At 43.4% G+C, this 19,608-nt stretch overlaps 1 protein-coding gene across 3 annotated transcripts in view; it reads left to right on the top strand.

The window, feature by feature from the left end:
• Positions 1-19,608, top strand: part of LOC126272275 (monocarboxylate transporter 12-like) — a 152,879-nt gene that overhangs the window by 108,191 nt on the left and 25,080 nt on the right. For 2 of the 3 annotated variants that reach the window (XM_049975024.1, XM_049975026.1), the window contains exons 4-5: positions 1,587-1,730; positions 3,639-4,130. In XM_049975024.1, coding sequence (XP_049830981.1) covers positions 1,587-1,730; positions 3,639-4,130 — 636 coding nt within the window. The remainder of the gene's footprint in view (positions 1-1,586; positions 1,731-3,638; positions 4,131-19,608) is intronic. The other variant, XM_049975025.1, reaches the window with a different exon arrangement.

Here is a 19,608-nt window from a genome sequence, read left to right as displayed (position 1 = left end):
ATTTTTGATAAGTAATACAGAAGTAAAGATACTCTGTTACACCTGCTGCATATATTTGGCATACAGTTTAAATGTATAAGTACCATCGTTTCTGTGTCCGCTTAGCCGGCCGGTGTAGCCCAGCGGTTCTAGGCGCTTCAGTCTGAAACCGCGCGACCGCTACGGTCGCAGGTTCGAATCGTGCCTCGGGCATGGATTTGTGTGATGTCCTTAGGTTTAAGTTGTTCTAAGTTCTATGGGACTGATGACCTCGAATGTTAAGTCCCATAGTGCTCAGGGCCATTTGAACCATATTTTTGTGTTCACATGCTTTTGATAAACAACACAGACAATTCGAAAGTAGAAATATTTAATTCATTGCTCCATTGTGCCTTACACGAAGTGTGGCACTAATACTGACAAGTACAACCTAAATTGTAAATTAGGTCACTAGTTTCATGTCATACCGGTACTGCCAATATCTTTCTGAATTTTTGATAAATAATTGAATGCTTGTTAACATGATGGCAGTTTACGCAAAATTTAGGTGACGCTTATGTATTTTTGACAAATAGTAATACAAACATGAAAATACTATATATTTAACCTTTACTGTTGACATTATTTATGTATTTTTCTTGTAAATAATTCAGATACTTTTGTATATGGCGACAATTTACGCAAGTGCAGACTCGTCAGATACTTCTGTACGTGGCCAAAATAGTGGCAACATACTAATAGACCTGTTTCGTTTTTGTGTCTAGTAAAATACTGGGATACGATTGGGAGGTGTGTGTGTGTGTGTGTGTGTGTGTGTGTGTGTGTGTGTGTGTGTGTGTTACTGCTGACACTGCACCCCAACCTCCAGCAGTTAGACAACCCACACATTTGACATCATGCATACAGAACTGAGACACTTGCATGCCGATGTGATGTGTGAGAGTTCCAGGGCAGTCGAACTGTGCCAAACTATACTTCTGTCAGAAGTGGATTTGCTGCTTTAAAGAATCGATAAGATATGGTATGATTTTAAAATAAGGCAGAAATAAAAAAAAAGTGTGGAAATAAAAATGAGGATATCAACATAACAACGAAGTTGATAGGAAAACACCTATATTTCGCGGTCTCCAACTATTGGAGATCCAGATCTCATGTATTTTCATTTGCCGCTAGTTCTACTAATGTAAGAGGTAAGCTGGTGCCACCATGTACCATAACCCGGCGCAAATTTGGGCTTACACATTCTGTCGCTGGTTTCTTGTAATTAAATCAAGCTGTGCTGAACAAACAGCTAGATAGTTACTTTAAAAACCTACTGTCAGTAAGTACCTTCTTCAGTCTTACTGGAGTCAAGCTTCCGTTCTACCATTGCAGCCAACATGATATTAGACTAACAAGTAAGGGATAGTGTTGGTCACAAGGACTATATCTCATTGCTACATCTAAAAGGAAAAGACATCTGTGAAAAAGTTCAGATATAATTTCGACTGACTCAGCTTTACTCTGTTGCCACTTTTGTTGAATTGGTACATTTTTCGTAGTAAACTTCATAAATTTATGACAGATAGTGTGTGCTCCTTGTTTTGAATGTTTACCTCTGTTTCCAGGGCTTCTGACTGGACCATTACTGAAGAAATTCTCAATTCGTCAAGTGTCTGTCGGCGGGGGACTGCTTACTGTGGCTGGCATGATCCTCACGAGTTTCGCAAACTCGTTCACCTACATTATCATTACATACAGTTTGTTAGTAGGTCAGTGAATTGGACTGTATTCTCACCTAATATCATAGCTTTGAGCGTCTGTGTTGAAGCTCCTCACTGTTCATATTTTATAGCTTCTAAGTCTCTGCATCTCTCTTTCATGCACTTTCCTGCTCTTCCGATTCCTTCATTCTTCACTTATTTTCATCTTTCGTTCTACTTTCTCTTTTTTGTCTGTGTTGTTGGCCTAATTACTGTAAATGTTAAGTGTGCTAAAGGGATTTTGTTAGACCAAATTCTAAGATAATGTCAGGGTTTTGATCTTACCTTAATATGGCTTTACAGGGGGATTTAACTTTCTTGAATTAGGAATATCCCATCGGGGGTATTCGTATATATATAGCAAAAAATTGAAGTATCAGAGGTCACTACATTGCCAGTGAAGTATGTGTTAGTGCTATCCAAGTGCCAGGTTAGCCGAGGCCGCTAATGCGCTGCTTTCTGGACTCGGGTAGGCGCACAGGTCCGAGATCGAATCCGCCTGGCAGATTGACGACAAGGGCTCGTGTGCCGGCCAGCATGAATGTGGTTTTTAGGGGGTTTTCCACATCCCAGTAGGTGAATGCCAGGCTGGTCCCCACGTCCCGCCTCAGTTACACAACTCACAAACATTTGCAAAACGTTTGCACTTTCTCATGGCTTATACTAGATGCAGACATGTGGGGTACACTAATTCCATCCCAGGCGCGGGGGGGTGGGGGGGGGGAGGTTATGGGGTGACAACAGGAAGGGCATCCGGCCACCTTCTGATACTAAAGTCGCCAAATTCATAGTAACAAGGTCGACCCCGCACTAAAGTGGGAGAAAGGGCCAAAGCAAATGAAGTGTTAACCTTATGCCAAGAGTGTATGTACATGCTTGTTTCTTTTAAAATAAAAAAAATACTTTGTAGTACTATGCAAAAGCTAAAATTTATCGCTAGTTCCAGTCTTCATTCAGGTCGATGATAGTCTCATGAAACTGGATTAACCTTTTTTGAAACACCATGTACAGTTTGTCATAGTTCACTTAAAGTGGGTAGGACGTCAAATGAGCCGACTTGGATCAGGAGATCCATCACAGGACATTTTAATTTCCACTGTCTATAATTTTACAAATAAATTCATAAAACTTTGTCAGCATCACAGGAAGGATTCAGGTTTGACACTCATTGCAATGGAAGATCTAAAACATAACAAAATAATTTTTTTATGTGTGAAGTTTCATCACTCCTTCACTTACTAATGGCTGCATTTGGTGCTATAAGTTCAGTTTTTGTCATAAGTTAGAGAGATTCTTCGATGAATTTAGCACAGAATACACGCCATACTTACAGGTGTATGAATCTCTAGAATTTATTTGATTTATGAGAAAACGAATGAACTGTTATATATTAAACTTCATGTTTAGAAGAAACACAAATTGTCTAGTTAATTACCTCAATTTTTACCACAGGTTTCAATAGATTTGTTAAATTCTAGAGTTCATACACCTTTGAGTTTGGTTTGTATGCTGTGCAAAATCCATCCAAGAATATCTCTTACCTATGAAGACAAGTGTACCTATAGCCACAAATTCTGCCATTAGTGAGTGGAAAAAATTATGAAATTTCACATGTAAAGAAATTTATTTTGTTATGTTTTCGAACTTCCACTGCTGTGAGTGTAAATTCTGAATCCTTCCTGGTCGTGTTGACAAAGTTTTATGAATTAATTTGTAAAAGTATAGCCAGAGGAAATTAAAATGTCCTGGGATGCCTCACCTGCTCCAAGTCGGCGCGTTTGACGTCCTAACCCCCTTAAAGGCCATAGCTTATGTCCCTCCCGTATTCCTGCCCAACCTAGCCGGCGCTTTATTTTTAACAACCATGCTCTCGGCTGTGCATTACACTCGTGTTTTCTTCGCTTTTCTTCTGCGTAGGTCTGGGTAGTGGTCTCGTCGCACCGTCTGGTTTCCTGGCCGTCAAAGCCTACTTCGTGAAGTACCGCGGGCGCGCCGTCAGCTTGTCCATGGCGGGCGGCAACGTGGTGCTGATGGTGATGCCGCACGTGGTGCGCCTGCTGCTCGACAACTACGGCTTCCTCGGCGCCATGTTGGTCTTCAGCGGCGTGTCGATGCATGGGCCCTTGGGCAGCCTCCTCTTCCATCCGCTCGAGTGGCACGCCAAGCGCAGACCAATCGCCAGCGAGCTGAGGCCGCTCCAGGGTGAAGCCCAGGAAGGAGCGGACAAGTCCGATGCCGAAGCTGGGAATCCTCAGGAGCGGAGGACGAGGCGGCGCACCTCATCGGCCTCTCTGGCCACCTCTGAGTTCGGGGATATGAGTGACGCGGTGCCTGATGAGCGCGCCAGGCGGCGACCTGTCACCAGCGAACAGGATGGAAGTGTCAACCAAGAGGGCGAGCACCACGCCGGTAAGGTGATAACTCAGTCAACAGTGTGAAGTTGCTTGTTGTATCCACAAGGGGACTGGGCCTCTCTGCTGCACAAATAATCTGAAGCTGAGTGCAGGGACATCGATTTCCAGAAGCAGTTGCAGTGCTGCAACTCCGTATTATAATATCAGTCACACGCAAAACTGTGTCGCCTACAGCAGCGAGCGCGCGCGCGCGCGTGTGTGCGTGTATGTGTGTGTGTGGGAGGGGGGGGGGGGGGGTGTCAACATCTCCTACTAAACCACTGAACCGATTTCGATCAAACTTAGCACACACATCCCTTACACTCGGCTGAAGCGTGAAAAATTTCATTCTGGAAATATTCCTTACGGTCAAGCAGCAGTCGCTGTGGGTGTAAGAAACACCTACTGATGATTGTTCGCGAGATAGCGCGCCATAAACAACAAATGCGTGGAAAACAGCCCCATTGTGCATGAGTTGAAAATTTGTTTCTTCTTTCCAACTCACTCTTTTCGCAATATACTTTGCAGACAGTATCCTTACATGACAGTGAATGTACGTAAACAATGATATTACTGTGTGACAGATAGTTAAAGATATATGACGTCATAAACACCGAGGCACGTGAAACTTGCTGTATCATGCATGTAGTTTTAATAATGTATATTAATTCTTTGCTTCTAAGACGCTCCTTCAGTCGAGTCAGCTTAAGGAAATACCTGACATCTTGCAGCGCTTTTGATACCTTTCAAATTCGAAGCGCAAACGGCTCTCAAAAAAAAAGTTCAAATGTGTGTGAAATCTTATGGGACTTACCTGCTAAGGTCATCAGTCCCTAAGCTCACACACTACTTAACCTAAATTATCCTAAGGACACACACACACACACACACACACACACACACACACACACACACACACACACACACACACACGCCCGAGGGAGCACTCAAACCTCCACGGGGACCAGCCGCAAACGGCTCTAGGCGAAAACACCGAGCGAGGTGGCGCAGTGGTTAGCACACTGGACTCGCATTCGGGAGGACGACGGTTCAATCCCGTCTCCAGCCATTCTGATTTAGGTTTTCCGTGATTCCCCTAAATCGTTTCGGGGCAAATGCCGGGATGGTTCATTTAAAAGGGCACTGCCGATTTCGTTCCCAATCCTTCCCTAAACCGAGCTTACGCTCCGTCTCTAATCACCTCGTTGTCGACGGGACGTTAAACACTAACCACCACCACCACCACCACCACCACCACCACCACCACCATAGGCCAACACGACAGCTGGCTGCAGAGCTATCAGGAGGCGTCGCCATAGAGACGTTTACGAAATCGCGTGGTAGACACGCGAAGCAGCTGTGCCCAGCATACAGAACCTGTCTGAGATCATGTTTCTTATTCCCGATACTGATCTTACACATTTTTACATTATGCATTTTTGTTTCTAGTGGTCTTCCATTATTTCAAAGGTATTTAACGAAAACATAGACAAAAAAGTTTTTCGATACTTCACTAAAAATACGGTTTTTTTGTTTTTATTGCTAATAGAAAATTGGCAAAACGATTACCTCACAATATAAGGTTTTTCAGACATTTCTTAAGATCCGAACTTTGGTGTTTAAATTAAATTTTATATTGGCGCAGATTCGTTATGCGACTTAGAACAGCAGTGCCACATTTTTCGTAATTCTTAAAAAATTCTGACTCCACATTTTCATAATAGTTGAGCGTAATGAAATCGGAATACCTGGAGCCTATTACTATCTTTGTCAAAGATAAAACTTTTCCCAATATTTTTCGTATTGAGTTTCAGAGTGAAAATTAACAATTGAACGTCACTTCCCTTTTGGTAACTGTGGCATACTAGTAGACTTCAGAATCTTGAAAAACTCTACAGAATTTATTGGATAAACTACAATTCAAATAATTTTTTTTCATCCTTGACTTGTATTCGTGATTTATTTACAACACATTGAATACTCTAACTTCATAACAACTCGATAAGGACATGATGATAACTTGATAGAAGCTCGTACAGAACGTGGCTGAACGTATGCAGGGTATTACAAAACGGTCCGGTCAAACTTTCAGGAAACATTCCTCACACACACAGAAAGAAAATATGTTATGTGGACATGTGTCCGCAAACGCTTACTTTCCATGTTAGAGCCCATTTTATTTCTTGTCTTCAAATCACATTAATCATGGAATGGAAACACAGAGCAACAGAACGTACCAGAGTGACTTCAAACACTTTGTTACAGGGAATGTTCAAATGTCCTCTGTTAGCGAGGATACATGCATCCACCCTCCGTCGCATGGAATCCCTGATGCGCTGATGCAGCCCTGGAGAATGGCGTATTGTATCACAGCCATCCACAATACGAGCACGAAAAATCTCTACATTTGGTACCTGGGTTACGTAGACGAGAGTTTTCAAATGCCCCCATAAATGAAAGTCAAGAGGGTTAAGATCAGGAGAGCGTGGAGGCCATAGAATCTGTTGTTGAGAAGCGTACGAACACTTCGACTGAAATGTGTAGGAGCTCCATTGTGCATGAACCACATGTTGTGTCGTGCTTGTAAAGGCACATGTTCTAGCAGCACAGGTAGAGTATCCCGTATGAAATCGTGATAACGTGCGTTGGTGGAAGAACATGCGGCACAATCAAGAAATCACCAACAATGCCTGCCCAAACGTTCACAGAAAATCTGTGCTGATGACGTGATTGCACAAATGCGTGCGGATTCTCTTCAAGCCACATATGTTGATTGAGAAAATTTAGAATTTGATCAGTTTGGAATGAAGCCTCATCCGTAAAGAGAACATTTGCACTGAAATGAGGATTGACACCTTGTTGGATGGACCATTCGCAGAAGAGTACCCGTGGAGGCCAATCACCTGCTGTTACTTCCTGCACATGCTGTACATGGTACGGGAACAACTGGTTCTCCCGCAGAACTCTCCATACAGTGACGCGCTCAACGTTACCTTGTACAGCAGCAACTTCTCTGACGATGACATTAGGGTTATCGTCAACTGCAAAAAGAATTGCCTTGTCCATTGCAGGTGTCCTCGTCGTTCTAGTGCCTCCCCAGTCGAATGTTCCGTGTTCCCTGAGACGCCGATCAATTGCTTCTAACGTCTTCCTGTCGGGACACCTTCGTTCTTGAAATCTGTCTCGGTACAAACGTACCGCGCCACAGCTATTGCCCCGTGCTAATACATACATCAAATGGGCATCTGGCAACTACGCATTTGTAAACACTGCACTGACTGCGAAACCACGTTCGTGATGAACACTAACCTGTTAATGCTACGTACTGATGTGCTTGATGCTAGTACTGTAGAGCAATGAGTCGCATGTCAACACAAGCACCGAAGTCAACATTACCTTCCTTCAATTGGGCCAACTGGTGGTGAATCGAGGAAGTACAGTACATACTGCCGAAACTGAGCTCTAACATGGAAATTGAGCGTTTCCGGGCACATGTCCACATAATATCTTTTCTTCATTTGTGTGTGAGGAATGTTTCCTGAAAGTTTGGCCGTACCTTTTGTAACACCCGGTATTAAACGGATCGTAACCAGTCGCTGCCAGAAATGGGGCTATCGTTGGAGACTCCGAGGCACTAGAGGTCCTGCCGTTATACGATAGCTACAGTGACAGTGAAGGGCATCGCCCAACCGCTAGCGGCACGGCAGCCACGCCCCCTGAGATGACGCGCCACCGGCGATGTGTGTGCATCAGAAGGGTTAAGAGAACAGCCGACTGCACCTCAAACAGTTCGTCACCAGTCGACTTCGTGCGAGTTCTTACCCAGTTCTTACGGAGTTGTAGTCGAGCTGAGGTACGGCACCAGTATAGAGTAGTTCAGTATCGTCTCCATCCTAAAGTAACTTTCCCCACGGAAGTCGAACCTCCTCACTGTCGTCTTAGTGCAGACGTAACTTTCCCCACGGATATCATACCTCAGAGCTGACCTCCAGGCCAGGTAAACTTCTGTCAGCATTTCCAAAGTGAAACTGAAGATGGAAGTTGGTGGTGAACATGAAATTTGTGACAACGGCAATAAATTCTTGAAAACCCAAAGTGAAAACTTTTTTATTGTTTACGCAGTCTGTCTGACTTCAAAAGAGTGTGATGCTTGTTGGGAAGTCAATGAAAGCAGACACCTCAGTCGCTATGGCAGGAACTTCAGTTGCAACAAGTGGATGTTCTCTAGGAATATCTGTGCAAAGAAAGACATTAAGCACAGTACAGTCAAAGAAAATATGAAATTTATTCTGGAAGAAAGGAGAGGTGAACTATGTAGAGTAACCTTTTCTTGGAAGAGAAGCTTTACCAGATGAGATATGACGGCATAACTCCGTTTTTATTTCCTCCAGACATTTTGGAGTTGATCTCGGGAGAACCTACGCTTTATAGTATTCAAATGAATTTTGCTAAGACCTGCAATGCTACTGTAGAAGATATTTCAAAGTTTTTTAGGTGTCAGCACTCTTCCTTCTGTTGTAGCATTGAACTATATGAGAATGGGTTTCTGAAGTATTGTAGGCCCATTGACTGTACACGACGGTATTACTATCAACAAATTCAGCTAGTGAGATGTTTCTTGTACTTCCAAGACAATTTATCAAATACCGGTGCACAAGACAGCCTGAGGTAGATACGCTGTATATTTATATATCTGAATGAACGATTTGGTTCAATTCCAACGGAGGATTCATTGACTGTAGATGAACAGATGTATGCTACTAAAGCCAGGCAACATCTGGAAATGTGTATGGCAGGTAAACCACATAAATATGATTATGAATTGTTTTTATTGTATGGTGTGTGTGGGTATGCCTGCAATGTGGAAATGTATGAAAGACGTGAACACGAATGGCATAAGAATCATGCAGCTATTGATCCTGTTGGAGTTGCTAGATTGTGCTGGAACGTACCAGAGAATGTAAATCACAAGGCGTACTTAAATAATTACCATACATCAAGGCTTGCATGTGGATTTCAAAGAGGAATAGAACAATAATTCCAGTGTTAGTGACTGCGTTCTGCCTCAGAACCCAAGCATCATCATTACGGGACATCATGCTTTTGGCGACGAGATTCTTTTGATCATTTCATCTTTTTAGGAAATTGCTTTGTTTCAATAATCGATATTATTGATAGTGCATTCGCCGCCACCTCCCACACGCTGGCCTTCGGCTGGCTGCTTATAATGACCTGCGCTGCAACATGCCACGTCCGTAGATGAGCGCAGGATTCATTGTCACTGACTCGTGCTCGATGTGTAACAAACAGAAAGATAACAATATATGTCTGAACAACTAACGGTTACTTAACTGACGTTGCTCAGCCGGGAAACGTCAGCGCTTTTTCGGTTGATATATTGTGACACTACACAGTTCCACAAAATTCTCGGAGAAAAGAAAAAAATCGTCTTTGAAGATTGGGATGTATCTCGGCACTGTGAAGCACAAAAGATTCTCACTGTATTAAAAATAATCGTCGGCAGCTTAAGGTACGCCGTAAAGATACTGTATTTGTAGGCTCATAGCAGCTTTTTTTAAAATTTCTAGTTTAACATTTGTTAACAAGTGGAAATTTAAAGTAAAGTACTTATTATTAATTTTTAACAAATCTCTTTATTTTTATTACAGGTCTAAGAAACTGAAATTTGATACAGAATGGAAATGTGTTATTTTTTAAGTGAAACAGTTGTATTGATGAATAATACTTTTTAATCTCTCTAAAACAATACTTTATTTTATATAAATGTGACGTAAAGTCATGAGGCAGGCGACCGTTATTACAACCAGTAGTTCTGCTTTCAGGCTCACCTTGCAAGGAGCAACTTTATTGCTCATATCAAGCATTTCAGAATTTATCCTTCATCAAATATCCATGAGCGATTTATGCACGTAGGTATGGCGTTTCAAGTTGTATGTGAGTCTACGAATTTTTTCACATACAACTTGGAACACCGCATCTGCGTGCATATATCGCTCCAGGATATTTCTTGATGGATAAATTCAGAAACACAACTGAAAAATAGTCATCCCGTGTCTGATGTTTTACTTTTAGCGTTGCAAACCAGCCAGTCTGAATTCAGAGCTACTGATAAGTATTTTATTTCTATTTGATGTTTCGAGTTTTGCACCGAATTTAGTTTCTTCTGAATACTTGCATTTTCATGCAATTACTAATAAAAAAACGGAGTTACTGTGAATAAAAGAATGGAAGGTATTGGTGGAATAGCCAGATACGTCCTGTTCTTGCCTATAATAAGGTTTTACTGCTTTCGCGTGGTCAGAAAATTGCTCGATCTTTTGGTGCACGAACGAGGCCGTCCATAGAACCAGATGTAAATAACATAGGCAGAGACCTTGTAGACGTCAGGTGCTTGGAGTAAGAAAGAGACAAGTTCATGTTTTGCCACTGCACCAAAAAATTGGTCAAATTCTGACATGTAAAGCATCCTAGAGGCTCAATGTGATCCATTTTACACGCGATCTATATTTAGACGCGTGGTCCCATCTAAATAAACTGTTTCGGTCCAACACAAAGAGTGCTGATAACGAGAAGTAGAGGTTCTTTGAATACGCCACCGAAAGTGCGCTGTAGTACCTCATTATCACAACTCTTCTACCATGGTATCGTCATTCAGAAAACTTTAACTTCATTGAATTTTCCTGATGAAAAACTTCATAAAGTGCCTCTGACACTTAAAGCTTAGAACTAAGATATAAAGAAGTTTGTCAACAAGTATGTGCCAGCCTGAGACATGGAATTTTATAAGAAGTTGGTCTGTGACGGAACTGTTATAAATTCTATATACAGCTCATTAGAAGGAAGATGAACTTCTTATTACTCTTCCACTCCTATGACATCCTTTATGGTGTCCATTTCTTTTTAATGCTCGAACTCGTCATAATATTCAGTAAACCGTAAAGTGCTAATAATTGTTTCTTTAGTTATTTGTTTATTTATTTGACATCATATTCAGAATACAAATTTGATTCGTGGAAACAAATCCATGTTTTTAAAATTCAGCAAATATGTTTGTTTCTGTAATAAGATATTACAGTGCGCTGCTGGCCTAGATAATGGTCGGGAAAATACAAGACCCATGAAAACTTCAATTTGTGGGCACTTTATATGTGTTTTACTCGCAATTATGAAAACACGAGTTAGCTGGTTATTACACCAAGGCCTTAAATTATGATTTAATATTTGTTAAGTGACATTTCACTTTGTTAACACATTCGTAATTTAAATAAACATAAAAGAATGTTACCTTCAGCGAGACTCGTACCGCCAACGATTGCAAGACTTCCTTGCTGCACTCCCGTCCAGCGACGATTGAGGTCATACTGGAAATATTTTCTAACAAACATAGCTCGGAAATCTCATCCTCAAAGGCGGAACCTTAGAATCTTTTGAGAAAAGCTTCTTACTGCTTTAGGAATACGCTGTCGGGGCACTGAGCCAGAAATCATACAGGTGTGAAGGAAACCGAAGAGACCGAATCTTAACGAATCTTTAACGTCCCCACGAACCACATTTATTTCCCCAGCAACTACACCCTTCCACAATGGAGTCAAATGAAACTAAGTATGAATGAACGAAATTATAGAATTACACCTGATAAACCTTCGAGCCGTTTACATACATACATACATTAATCCTTGTTCCATAGATAATGAATACGACAATTCGCAATGATGTGGAACGTGTCACTTTAAAATAAGTTTTCCTTACACAAAGTAACTTTTTTTTACAGTTACTACTTCATATATAAGAACTCATTATTGAGTAGAAGGAGTTATTATTCAGAAATTCTTTTAATTTCCTTTTAAATGTTGGTTGGCTATCTGACAGACTTTTAATACTATTTGGCAAATGACCAAAGATTTATGTGGCAGCATAACTCACTCCTTACTGCGCCAATGTGAGATTTAATCCAGAATAGTTAAGATCATCCTATCTTCGAGTGTTGTAGCTATGCACTTCGCTGTTATTTTTGGACTGGGATGCGTTGTTAATGACAAATTTCATAAGTGAATATTTGTTTTGCGAAGGCACTTTGAGTATCCCGTGTTCCTCAAATAAATGTCTGCAAGGTGATCTTGGGTGGGCTCCAACTATTATTTTGATTACACGCTTTTGTGCCATGAATACTTTCTCTCTTAATGACGAATGGCCCCAAAATATGATGCCATATGAAAGCAGTGAATGAAAATAGCCATTTATGCTAATTTACTGATATGTTTATCACCAATATTTGCGATAATCCCAATAGCGTAAGTCGCTGAATTTAACCCTTTTCAGCAGATTTGAGTCTAGGGGCGTGATGATCTCAGACGTTAAGTTCCATAGTGCTTAGAGCCATTTGAAGTGAAGCTACCGCGATTCATGATGGTCTCCTGGACATTCCAAACGGGGGGACATGGTTCATAAAATGGTGTGTGATCACCACGGACGGGAGTGCATTCTCGACACCATGCTCTCATGGTGGCCGCAAGGTTCGTAAGACGTTCTTCTCGCAGGGAGTTGCATGGTCGATGGTGCTTCTGGACGTTGTACAATACATCTCCACAAAGCAATCCACATGTGTTCGATGGCATTTGAGTCGTGGGAGCGGGCAGGGCAGTCCATTGACCGAACATCTTACCGTTCCAAGAGCTCATCCGCCTGCACTGTTCGATGCGGTCACCCAGTCATCCATAAAAATGAAGTTAGGGTGTAATGTACCCCTGAAAAGGCGAAATTTGGGAGGCCGTCAGTGTCGCAATAACGTTGACAGGTGAATGTATCGTGTTCATAGATTTGGAGATCAACACGCCCATGCAAGATTACCTCCCCACACCATAATACACGGAGACGATTATTTTCGACAACGCTGGACGTACCTTATACGGCGAGAGGTGGAAACACGTAATGCATCCAGGAACATCGTCGAATATGATCGTTTTCGTGGTCCGGGTGGTGGAGGATGGGGATGCATAATGTCGCATGGGCATAAAGACCGCCAAATCTTCAAACATGGCACACTCACTGGTCGCCGTTTTGTGACACTGCGTTCCTTTCCGCGGGGGATTAGCCGAGCGGTCTGAGTCGCTGCAGTCATGGACTGTGCGGCTGATCCCGGCGGAGGTCCCAGTCCTCCACTGGGCATGGATGTGTGTATCGATGTTAGGATAATTTAGGTTAAGTAGTGTTTAAGCTCAGGGACTGACGACATTAGCAGCTAAGACCCATAAGATATCACACACCTTTGATCCTTTGAACTGCTTTCTTCCTCACATGCATCCTTCCAGAGGTGCATTCGGTCCTTACATCTGATCCCGTGTGGCACGAGTTGGGGAGACATATAGCAGCAAGTCCACATGCACCAATACTATCCAGAAGCTGTCCATCGCGCTGGTGAAGGAATGGTAACCTTTACCGCAACAACTATTTACCAACCTTGTGACCAGCATGGGAGCATGTTGCAGAGTGTGCATTTCCGTCCGTGGCGATCACACACCCTATTAAGAACCATATCCTTCCTTTTGTTGTGTCCAGAGGACGATCATAAGACCCACTGACTTCAGTATAATTACATACTTTGAATAAGATGTACCTTTCTGTTCGTTTCATTGCGTAATTCTTTCAGTTACCTGCTGTACTGGGCTGCATCAGTGCTTTCTAAACTGAAGCGCGTATTCAAATTCAGAGATATGTAAACAGGCAGAATGCGGCGCTGCGGTCGGCAACACCTATATAAGACCACAAGCGTCTGGCGCTGTTGTTAGATCGGTTAGCCGGCCGTTGTGTCCGAGTAGTTCTAGGCGCTTCAGTCTTGAGCCGCGCGACCACTACGGTCGCAGGTTCGAATCCTGCCCCGGGCATGGATGTCTGTGTTGTCCTTAGGTTAGTTAGGTTTAAGTAGTTTAAGTTCTCGGAGACTGAAGACCACAGACGTTACGTCCCATAGTGCTCAGAGCCATTAGAACCATTAGTCAGAACGGGTACTGCTGCTACAATGGCAAATTATCAATATTTAAGTGAGACTGAACGTGGTATTATAGTCGGCGCATGAGCGGTGGGATATATCTAGGATCTCCGAGGTAGCGATGAATTTGGATTTTCCAGTACGACCATTTCAGGAGTGTACCGATAAAATATCAAATGTCCGACATCGCTGCTGCCGAAAAATGATCCAACAAGACTGGGACCAACGGCGACTGAAGAGAATCGTTCAACGTGACAGAAGTGCAACCCTGCTGCAAATTGCTGCAATTTTCAATGCTGGGCCATAAACAAGTCTCAGCGTGCGAACCATTCTGCGAAACATTATCGATATGGGCTTTCGAAACCGAAGGCCCACTCGTGTACCGTTGATGACTGAGTGACACAAAGCTTTGCAGCTCGCTTGGGCCGCGAACACCGAGATTGGACTGTTGATGACTGGAGATATGTTGCCTGATTGGACGAGTCTCGTTTCAAATTGTATCGAACGGATGGACGTGTATTGGTATGGAGACAACGTCGTGAATCCGTGGACCCTGCATGTCAACAGGGGACTGTTCAAGTTGGTCGAGGCTCTGTAATGGTGTGGGACGTGTGCAGTTGGAGTGATACGGGACCCCTGATACGTCTAGATACGACTGTGACAGGTGACAGGTACGTAGACTTCCAGTCTCATCGCCCGCATCCATTCATGTCCATTGTGTTTTCCGACCGACTTGGGCAATTCCAGCAGGACGTTACTGAGCATAACTGGGATCTCTTGCAACGTGCTGTTCAGAAGAGGTCACCACCCCTCGTACTCCTACGGATTTATGGACAGCCACGCAGGATTCATGGTGTCAGTTCCCCCAGCACTACTTCAGACATTAGTCGAGTCCATGCCACGTCGTGTTGCGGTTCTTCTGCGTACTCGCTGGGGCCCTACTCGATATTAAACAGGTGTACCAGTTTTTTTGGCTCTTCAGTGTATGTATGGTTGAAGATTCATGGAATTACGTTACTTAGCTGTGACACAGCATGCGAAAATTCTTTGCGTCATTAAGTTTTGCGCTTCAGTGTATTTTTACGTATATTACCCCAACTTTTTCGACTAATTTAAGGCCGGGTTCTCATTCAAATGAGCAAAAAGTAGGCAAATACTGGAATTTTTTGAGGCAGTGAAAAGACATACGACGAATCTGTTCGGGGATTGTGACTGATCATACTTTGAACTCTATTCTAGATTTTCAATACAAAAAAAGGCGTCCGTAATTATGGATTGATCCAGTGCCTGCAGGTTTAAGTAAGCAGACTGCGTGCATTGTAGCCCCTAGAGAGTTACCTGAAATCAAAAATGGATAACACCAGTCTCTAATTCATTAAATTTATGGAAGCTTTACCGAACCACAACGAAATAATCTTAAATTTGACGTTATGTTGCTATCTCGAACTCTAAGTTCGATTTTTCTGAGTTTATTTTTCTCTTTACGTCTTCACAGAGATTAATTAATATCAACAAACCCCTTATATTGTGGGAATAAACTCCCTATAAAAGTATTTACTTTTCACCGGTCGGAGGCAGAAATTAATAGGATAAACCGTTTTTACTTTATGCTGCACGTAGTTTTGAAAAATTGTTTTAGAAAAAACTTGTTTAAAGTTTATGGAAAGCTTTTATAGGTATTACTAGCTCAATTTGCATAAAATATATACTATATATATTGGATATAACAAATCTGAAGCTCGGTTTCCAAAATTCACACGGCGAAACCGATATGGCGGACCAAAAATTGTGTTTTGACTAATTTTGGCGAAAATGTGACAAACTATTTCTGTTACTTACATCTAGTCTGGTGAGGACCGTGTAGCAACACTTCCTGTAACTGTTCCTGGAAAGCAATTCCCTCGTTCTTCTTGTGGGAACACGCGATACAGTACTGACCCAACGACTTATCTTAGAAGACAGATCTACGTTTATAGCATTTGTAGTTTTAGAGAAAGCGTTTGACAATGTTGATTGGAATAGTATCTTTTAAATTCTGAAGGCAGCAGGGGTAAAATACAGGAAGAGAGAGGCTATTTACAACTAGTACAGAAATCAGACAGCAGATATAAGAGTCAGGGGGCATGAAAGTGAAGTAGTGTTTGAGAAGGGAGTGAGACGGGGTTTTAGCCTAGCCTCCATGTCATTCAATCTGTATATTGAACAAGCAGTCAAGGAAACGGAAGAAAACTTATGAGTAGGAATTAAAGTCCAGGACGAAGAAATAAAAGCTTTGACGTTTGACGATGACGTTGCAATACTGTCAGGACAGCAAAGAACTGGGAAAAAGGTGTTATACAGAATGGACAGTGTGTTAAAAGGAGGATATAAGATGAACATCAAGAAAAGAAAAACGAGGATAATGGAATGTAGTAGGATTAATTCAGGTGACGCTTAGGGAATTAGATTAGGAAACGAAACACTAAAAGCTGTACATGAGTTTTGCTACACTCCTGGAAATGGAAAAAAGAACACATTGACACCGGTGTGTCAGACCCACCAAACTTGCTCCGGACACTGCGAGAGGGCTGTACAAGCAATGATCACACGCACGGCACAGCGGACACACCAGGAACCGCGGTGTTGGCCGTCGAATGGCGCTAGCTGCGCAGCATTTGTGCACCGCCGCCGTCAGTGTCAGCCAGTTTGCCGTGGCATACGGAGCTCCATCGCCGTCTTTAACACTGATAGCATGCCGCGAGAGCGTGGATTTAACCGTATGTGCAGTTGACGGACTTTGAGTGAGAGCGTATAGTGGGCATGCGGGAGGCCGGGTGGACGTACCACAGAAATTCTCAACACGTGGGGCGTGAGGACTCCACAGTACATCGGTGTTGTCGCCAGTGGTCGGCGGAAGGTGCACGTGCCCGTCGACCTGGGACCGGACCGCAGCGACGCACGGATGCACGCCAAGACCGTAGGATCCTACGCAGTGCCGTAGGGGACCGCACCACCACTTCCCAGCAAATTAGGGACACTGTTGCTCCTGGGGTGTTGGCGAGGACCATTCGCAACCGTCTCCATGAAGCTGGGCTACGGTCCCGCACACCGTTAGGCCGTCTTCCGCTCACGCCCCAACATCGTGCAGCCCTCCTACAGTGGTGTCGCGACAGGCGTGAATGGAGGGACGAATGGAGACATGTCGTCTTCAGCGATGAGAGTCGCTTCTGCCTTGGTGCCAATGATGGTCGTATGCGTGTTTGGCGCCGTGGAGGTGAGCGCCACAATCAGGACTGCATACGACCGAGGCCCACAGTGCCAACACCCGGCATCATGGTGTGGGGAGCGATCTCCTACACTGGCCGTACACCTCTGGTGATCGTCGAGGGGACACTGAATAGTGCACGTTACATCCAAACCGTCATCGAACCCATCGTTCTACCATTCCTAGACCGGCAAGGGAACTTGCTGTTCCAACAGGACAATGCACGTCCGCATGTATCCCGTGCCACCCAACGTGCTCTAGTAGGTGTAAGTCAACTACCCTGGCCAGCAAGATCTCCGGATCTGTCCCCCATCGAGCATGTTTGGGACTGGATGAAGCGTCGTCTCACGCGGTCTGCACGTCCAGCACGAACGCTGGTCCAACTGAGGCGCCAGGTGGAAATGGCATGGCAAGCCCTTCTACAGGACTACATCCAGCATCTCTACGATCGTCTCCATGGGAGAATAGCAGCCTGCATTGCTGCGAAAGGTGGATATACACTGTACTAGTGCCGACATTGTGCTTGCTCTGTTGCCTGTGTCTATGTGCCTGTGATTCTGTCAGTGTGATCATGTGATGTATCTGACCCCAGCAATGTGTCAATAAGGTTTCCCCTTCCTGGGACAATGAATTCACGGTGTTCTTATTTCAATTTCCAGGAGTGTATTTTGATAACATAATAACTGATTATGGCAGAAGGAAAGACGATATAAAATGTAGACTGGCAATGGCAAGGTAGGCTTTTCTGAAGAAGAGATATTTGCTATAATCGAATATAGATTTAAGGGTTAGAAAGTCTTTCCTGAAGGTAATTGTCTGAGAGTATATCCATGTATGGAAATGAAACATGAACGATAAGACAAAAGCCGGCCGGAGTGGCCGAGCGGTTCTAGGCGCTACAGTCTAGAGCCGCGTGACCGCTACGGTCGCAGGTTCGAATCCTGCCTCGGGCATGGATGTGTGTGATGTCTTTATGTTAGTTAGGTTTAAATGGTTCTAAGTTCTAGGAGACTTATGCCCTCATAAGTTCCATAGTGCTCTGAGCCATTTGATAAGATAAAAAGGAAGCTTTTGAAATGAGGTGCTACAGAAAAATGTCGAAGATTAGATGGGTCGATCGTGTAGCTAATAAGGAGGTACCGAACAGAATTGACGAGACAAGAAATTTCTGACACAACTTGACCCAAAGAAGGGATCGGTTGGTAGGACACCTTCTGAGACATCGAGAGATCATCAATTTAGTAATTGAGTGTAGCGTGGGGTTAAATATCGTAGAGGGGTTAAATATCGTAAGATTAATACAGTAAGCAAATTCACAAGGATGTAGGTTGGAGTAGTTATTCGGAGATGAAGAGGATGGGACAGGATAGAGAAGCACGGAGAGTTGCATCAAACCAGTCTGCAGAGTGAAGACCACAACAATACTGACATTTCTTTCAAGTAAGCTACTTGTATGATAACACGGTCTTTTGTTCCTGATGACGTTGATTCCATGAGTCGCCAAGCCATCGCAGTGCTTGATTTCGGTGGTCGCTCTCGTACCTCATTTCGATGTTTTCCCATCCAAAAGCCGTAACTCGCGCTCTAGCAGCTATAAAGCTACCGGAAGAATAGAAACGACAATCATTGTAGTAAGGGATCCGCCCCTTGTAGCTTAGTGGTCAGCGCGATGAAATGTCATACCTAACGGCCCACTTTCGATTCCCGGCTGGGTCGGAGATTTTCTCTGCTCAGGGACTATTTATTGTGTTATCATCATCATCATTTCATCCCCATCAACACGCAAGTCGCCGAAGTGGCGTCGATTCGAAAGATTGTAGTAAGGTAAAAAATGTCCATGAGGTGACAGTGACAGGCACAACCGCCGTGGATCCTCACCAGGATCAACCCCCACAATAGTAAGAGGCGAGGGGAGACACTGAAATCAAGTACCCCAACGGCGAGGGGTAATAAATCAAACATCCCGACGGGAACAGAAAACTATTAAGTCGTTGTTTCCTGGATCACGCTAAACATAGTTTCTAACCAGACATTCAATCGGCTAACTATACTGTACTGTACAATCAAATATTCGCCACTAAATTTCGAACACAAAAGTTTACATTTACATCGTAAATAAAACATAGAACCAAATGCGTCGAGGAGGAATTACAAATATAGGCACACCTGATGTTTGTTGATTACAGGACCACCTATCACGAAAGGAAAACAGTACTTCGAGTAAACGATACGCAATTACAATAG

The sequence above is a fragment of the Schistocerca gregaria genome, chromosome 5 (assembly GCF_023897955.1).
Source record: "Schistocerca gregaria isolate iqSchGreg1 chromosome 5, iqSchGreg1.2, whole genome shotgun sequence".
In the NCBI taxonomy this organism is placed as follows: Eukaryota; Metazoa; Arthropoda; class Insecta; order Orthoptera; family Acrididae; genus Schistocerca; species Schistocerca gregaria.
Note: the sequence above shows the minus strand (reverse complement) of the source record. Positions and strands in the feature narration are given on the sequence as shown.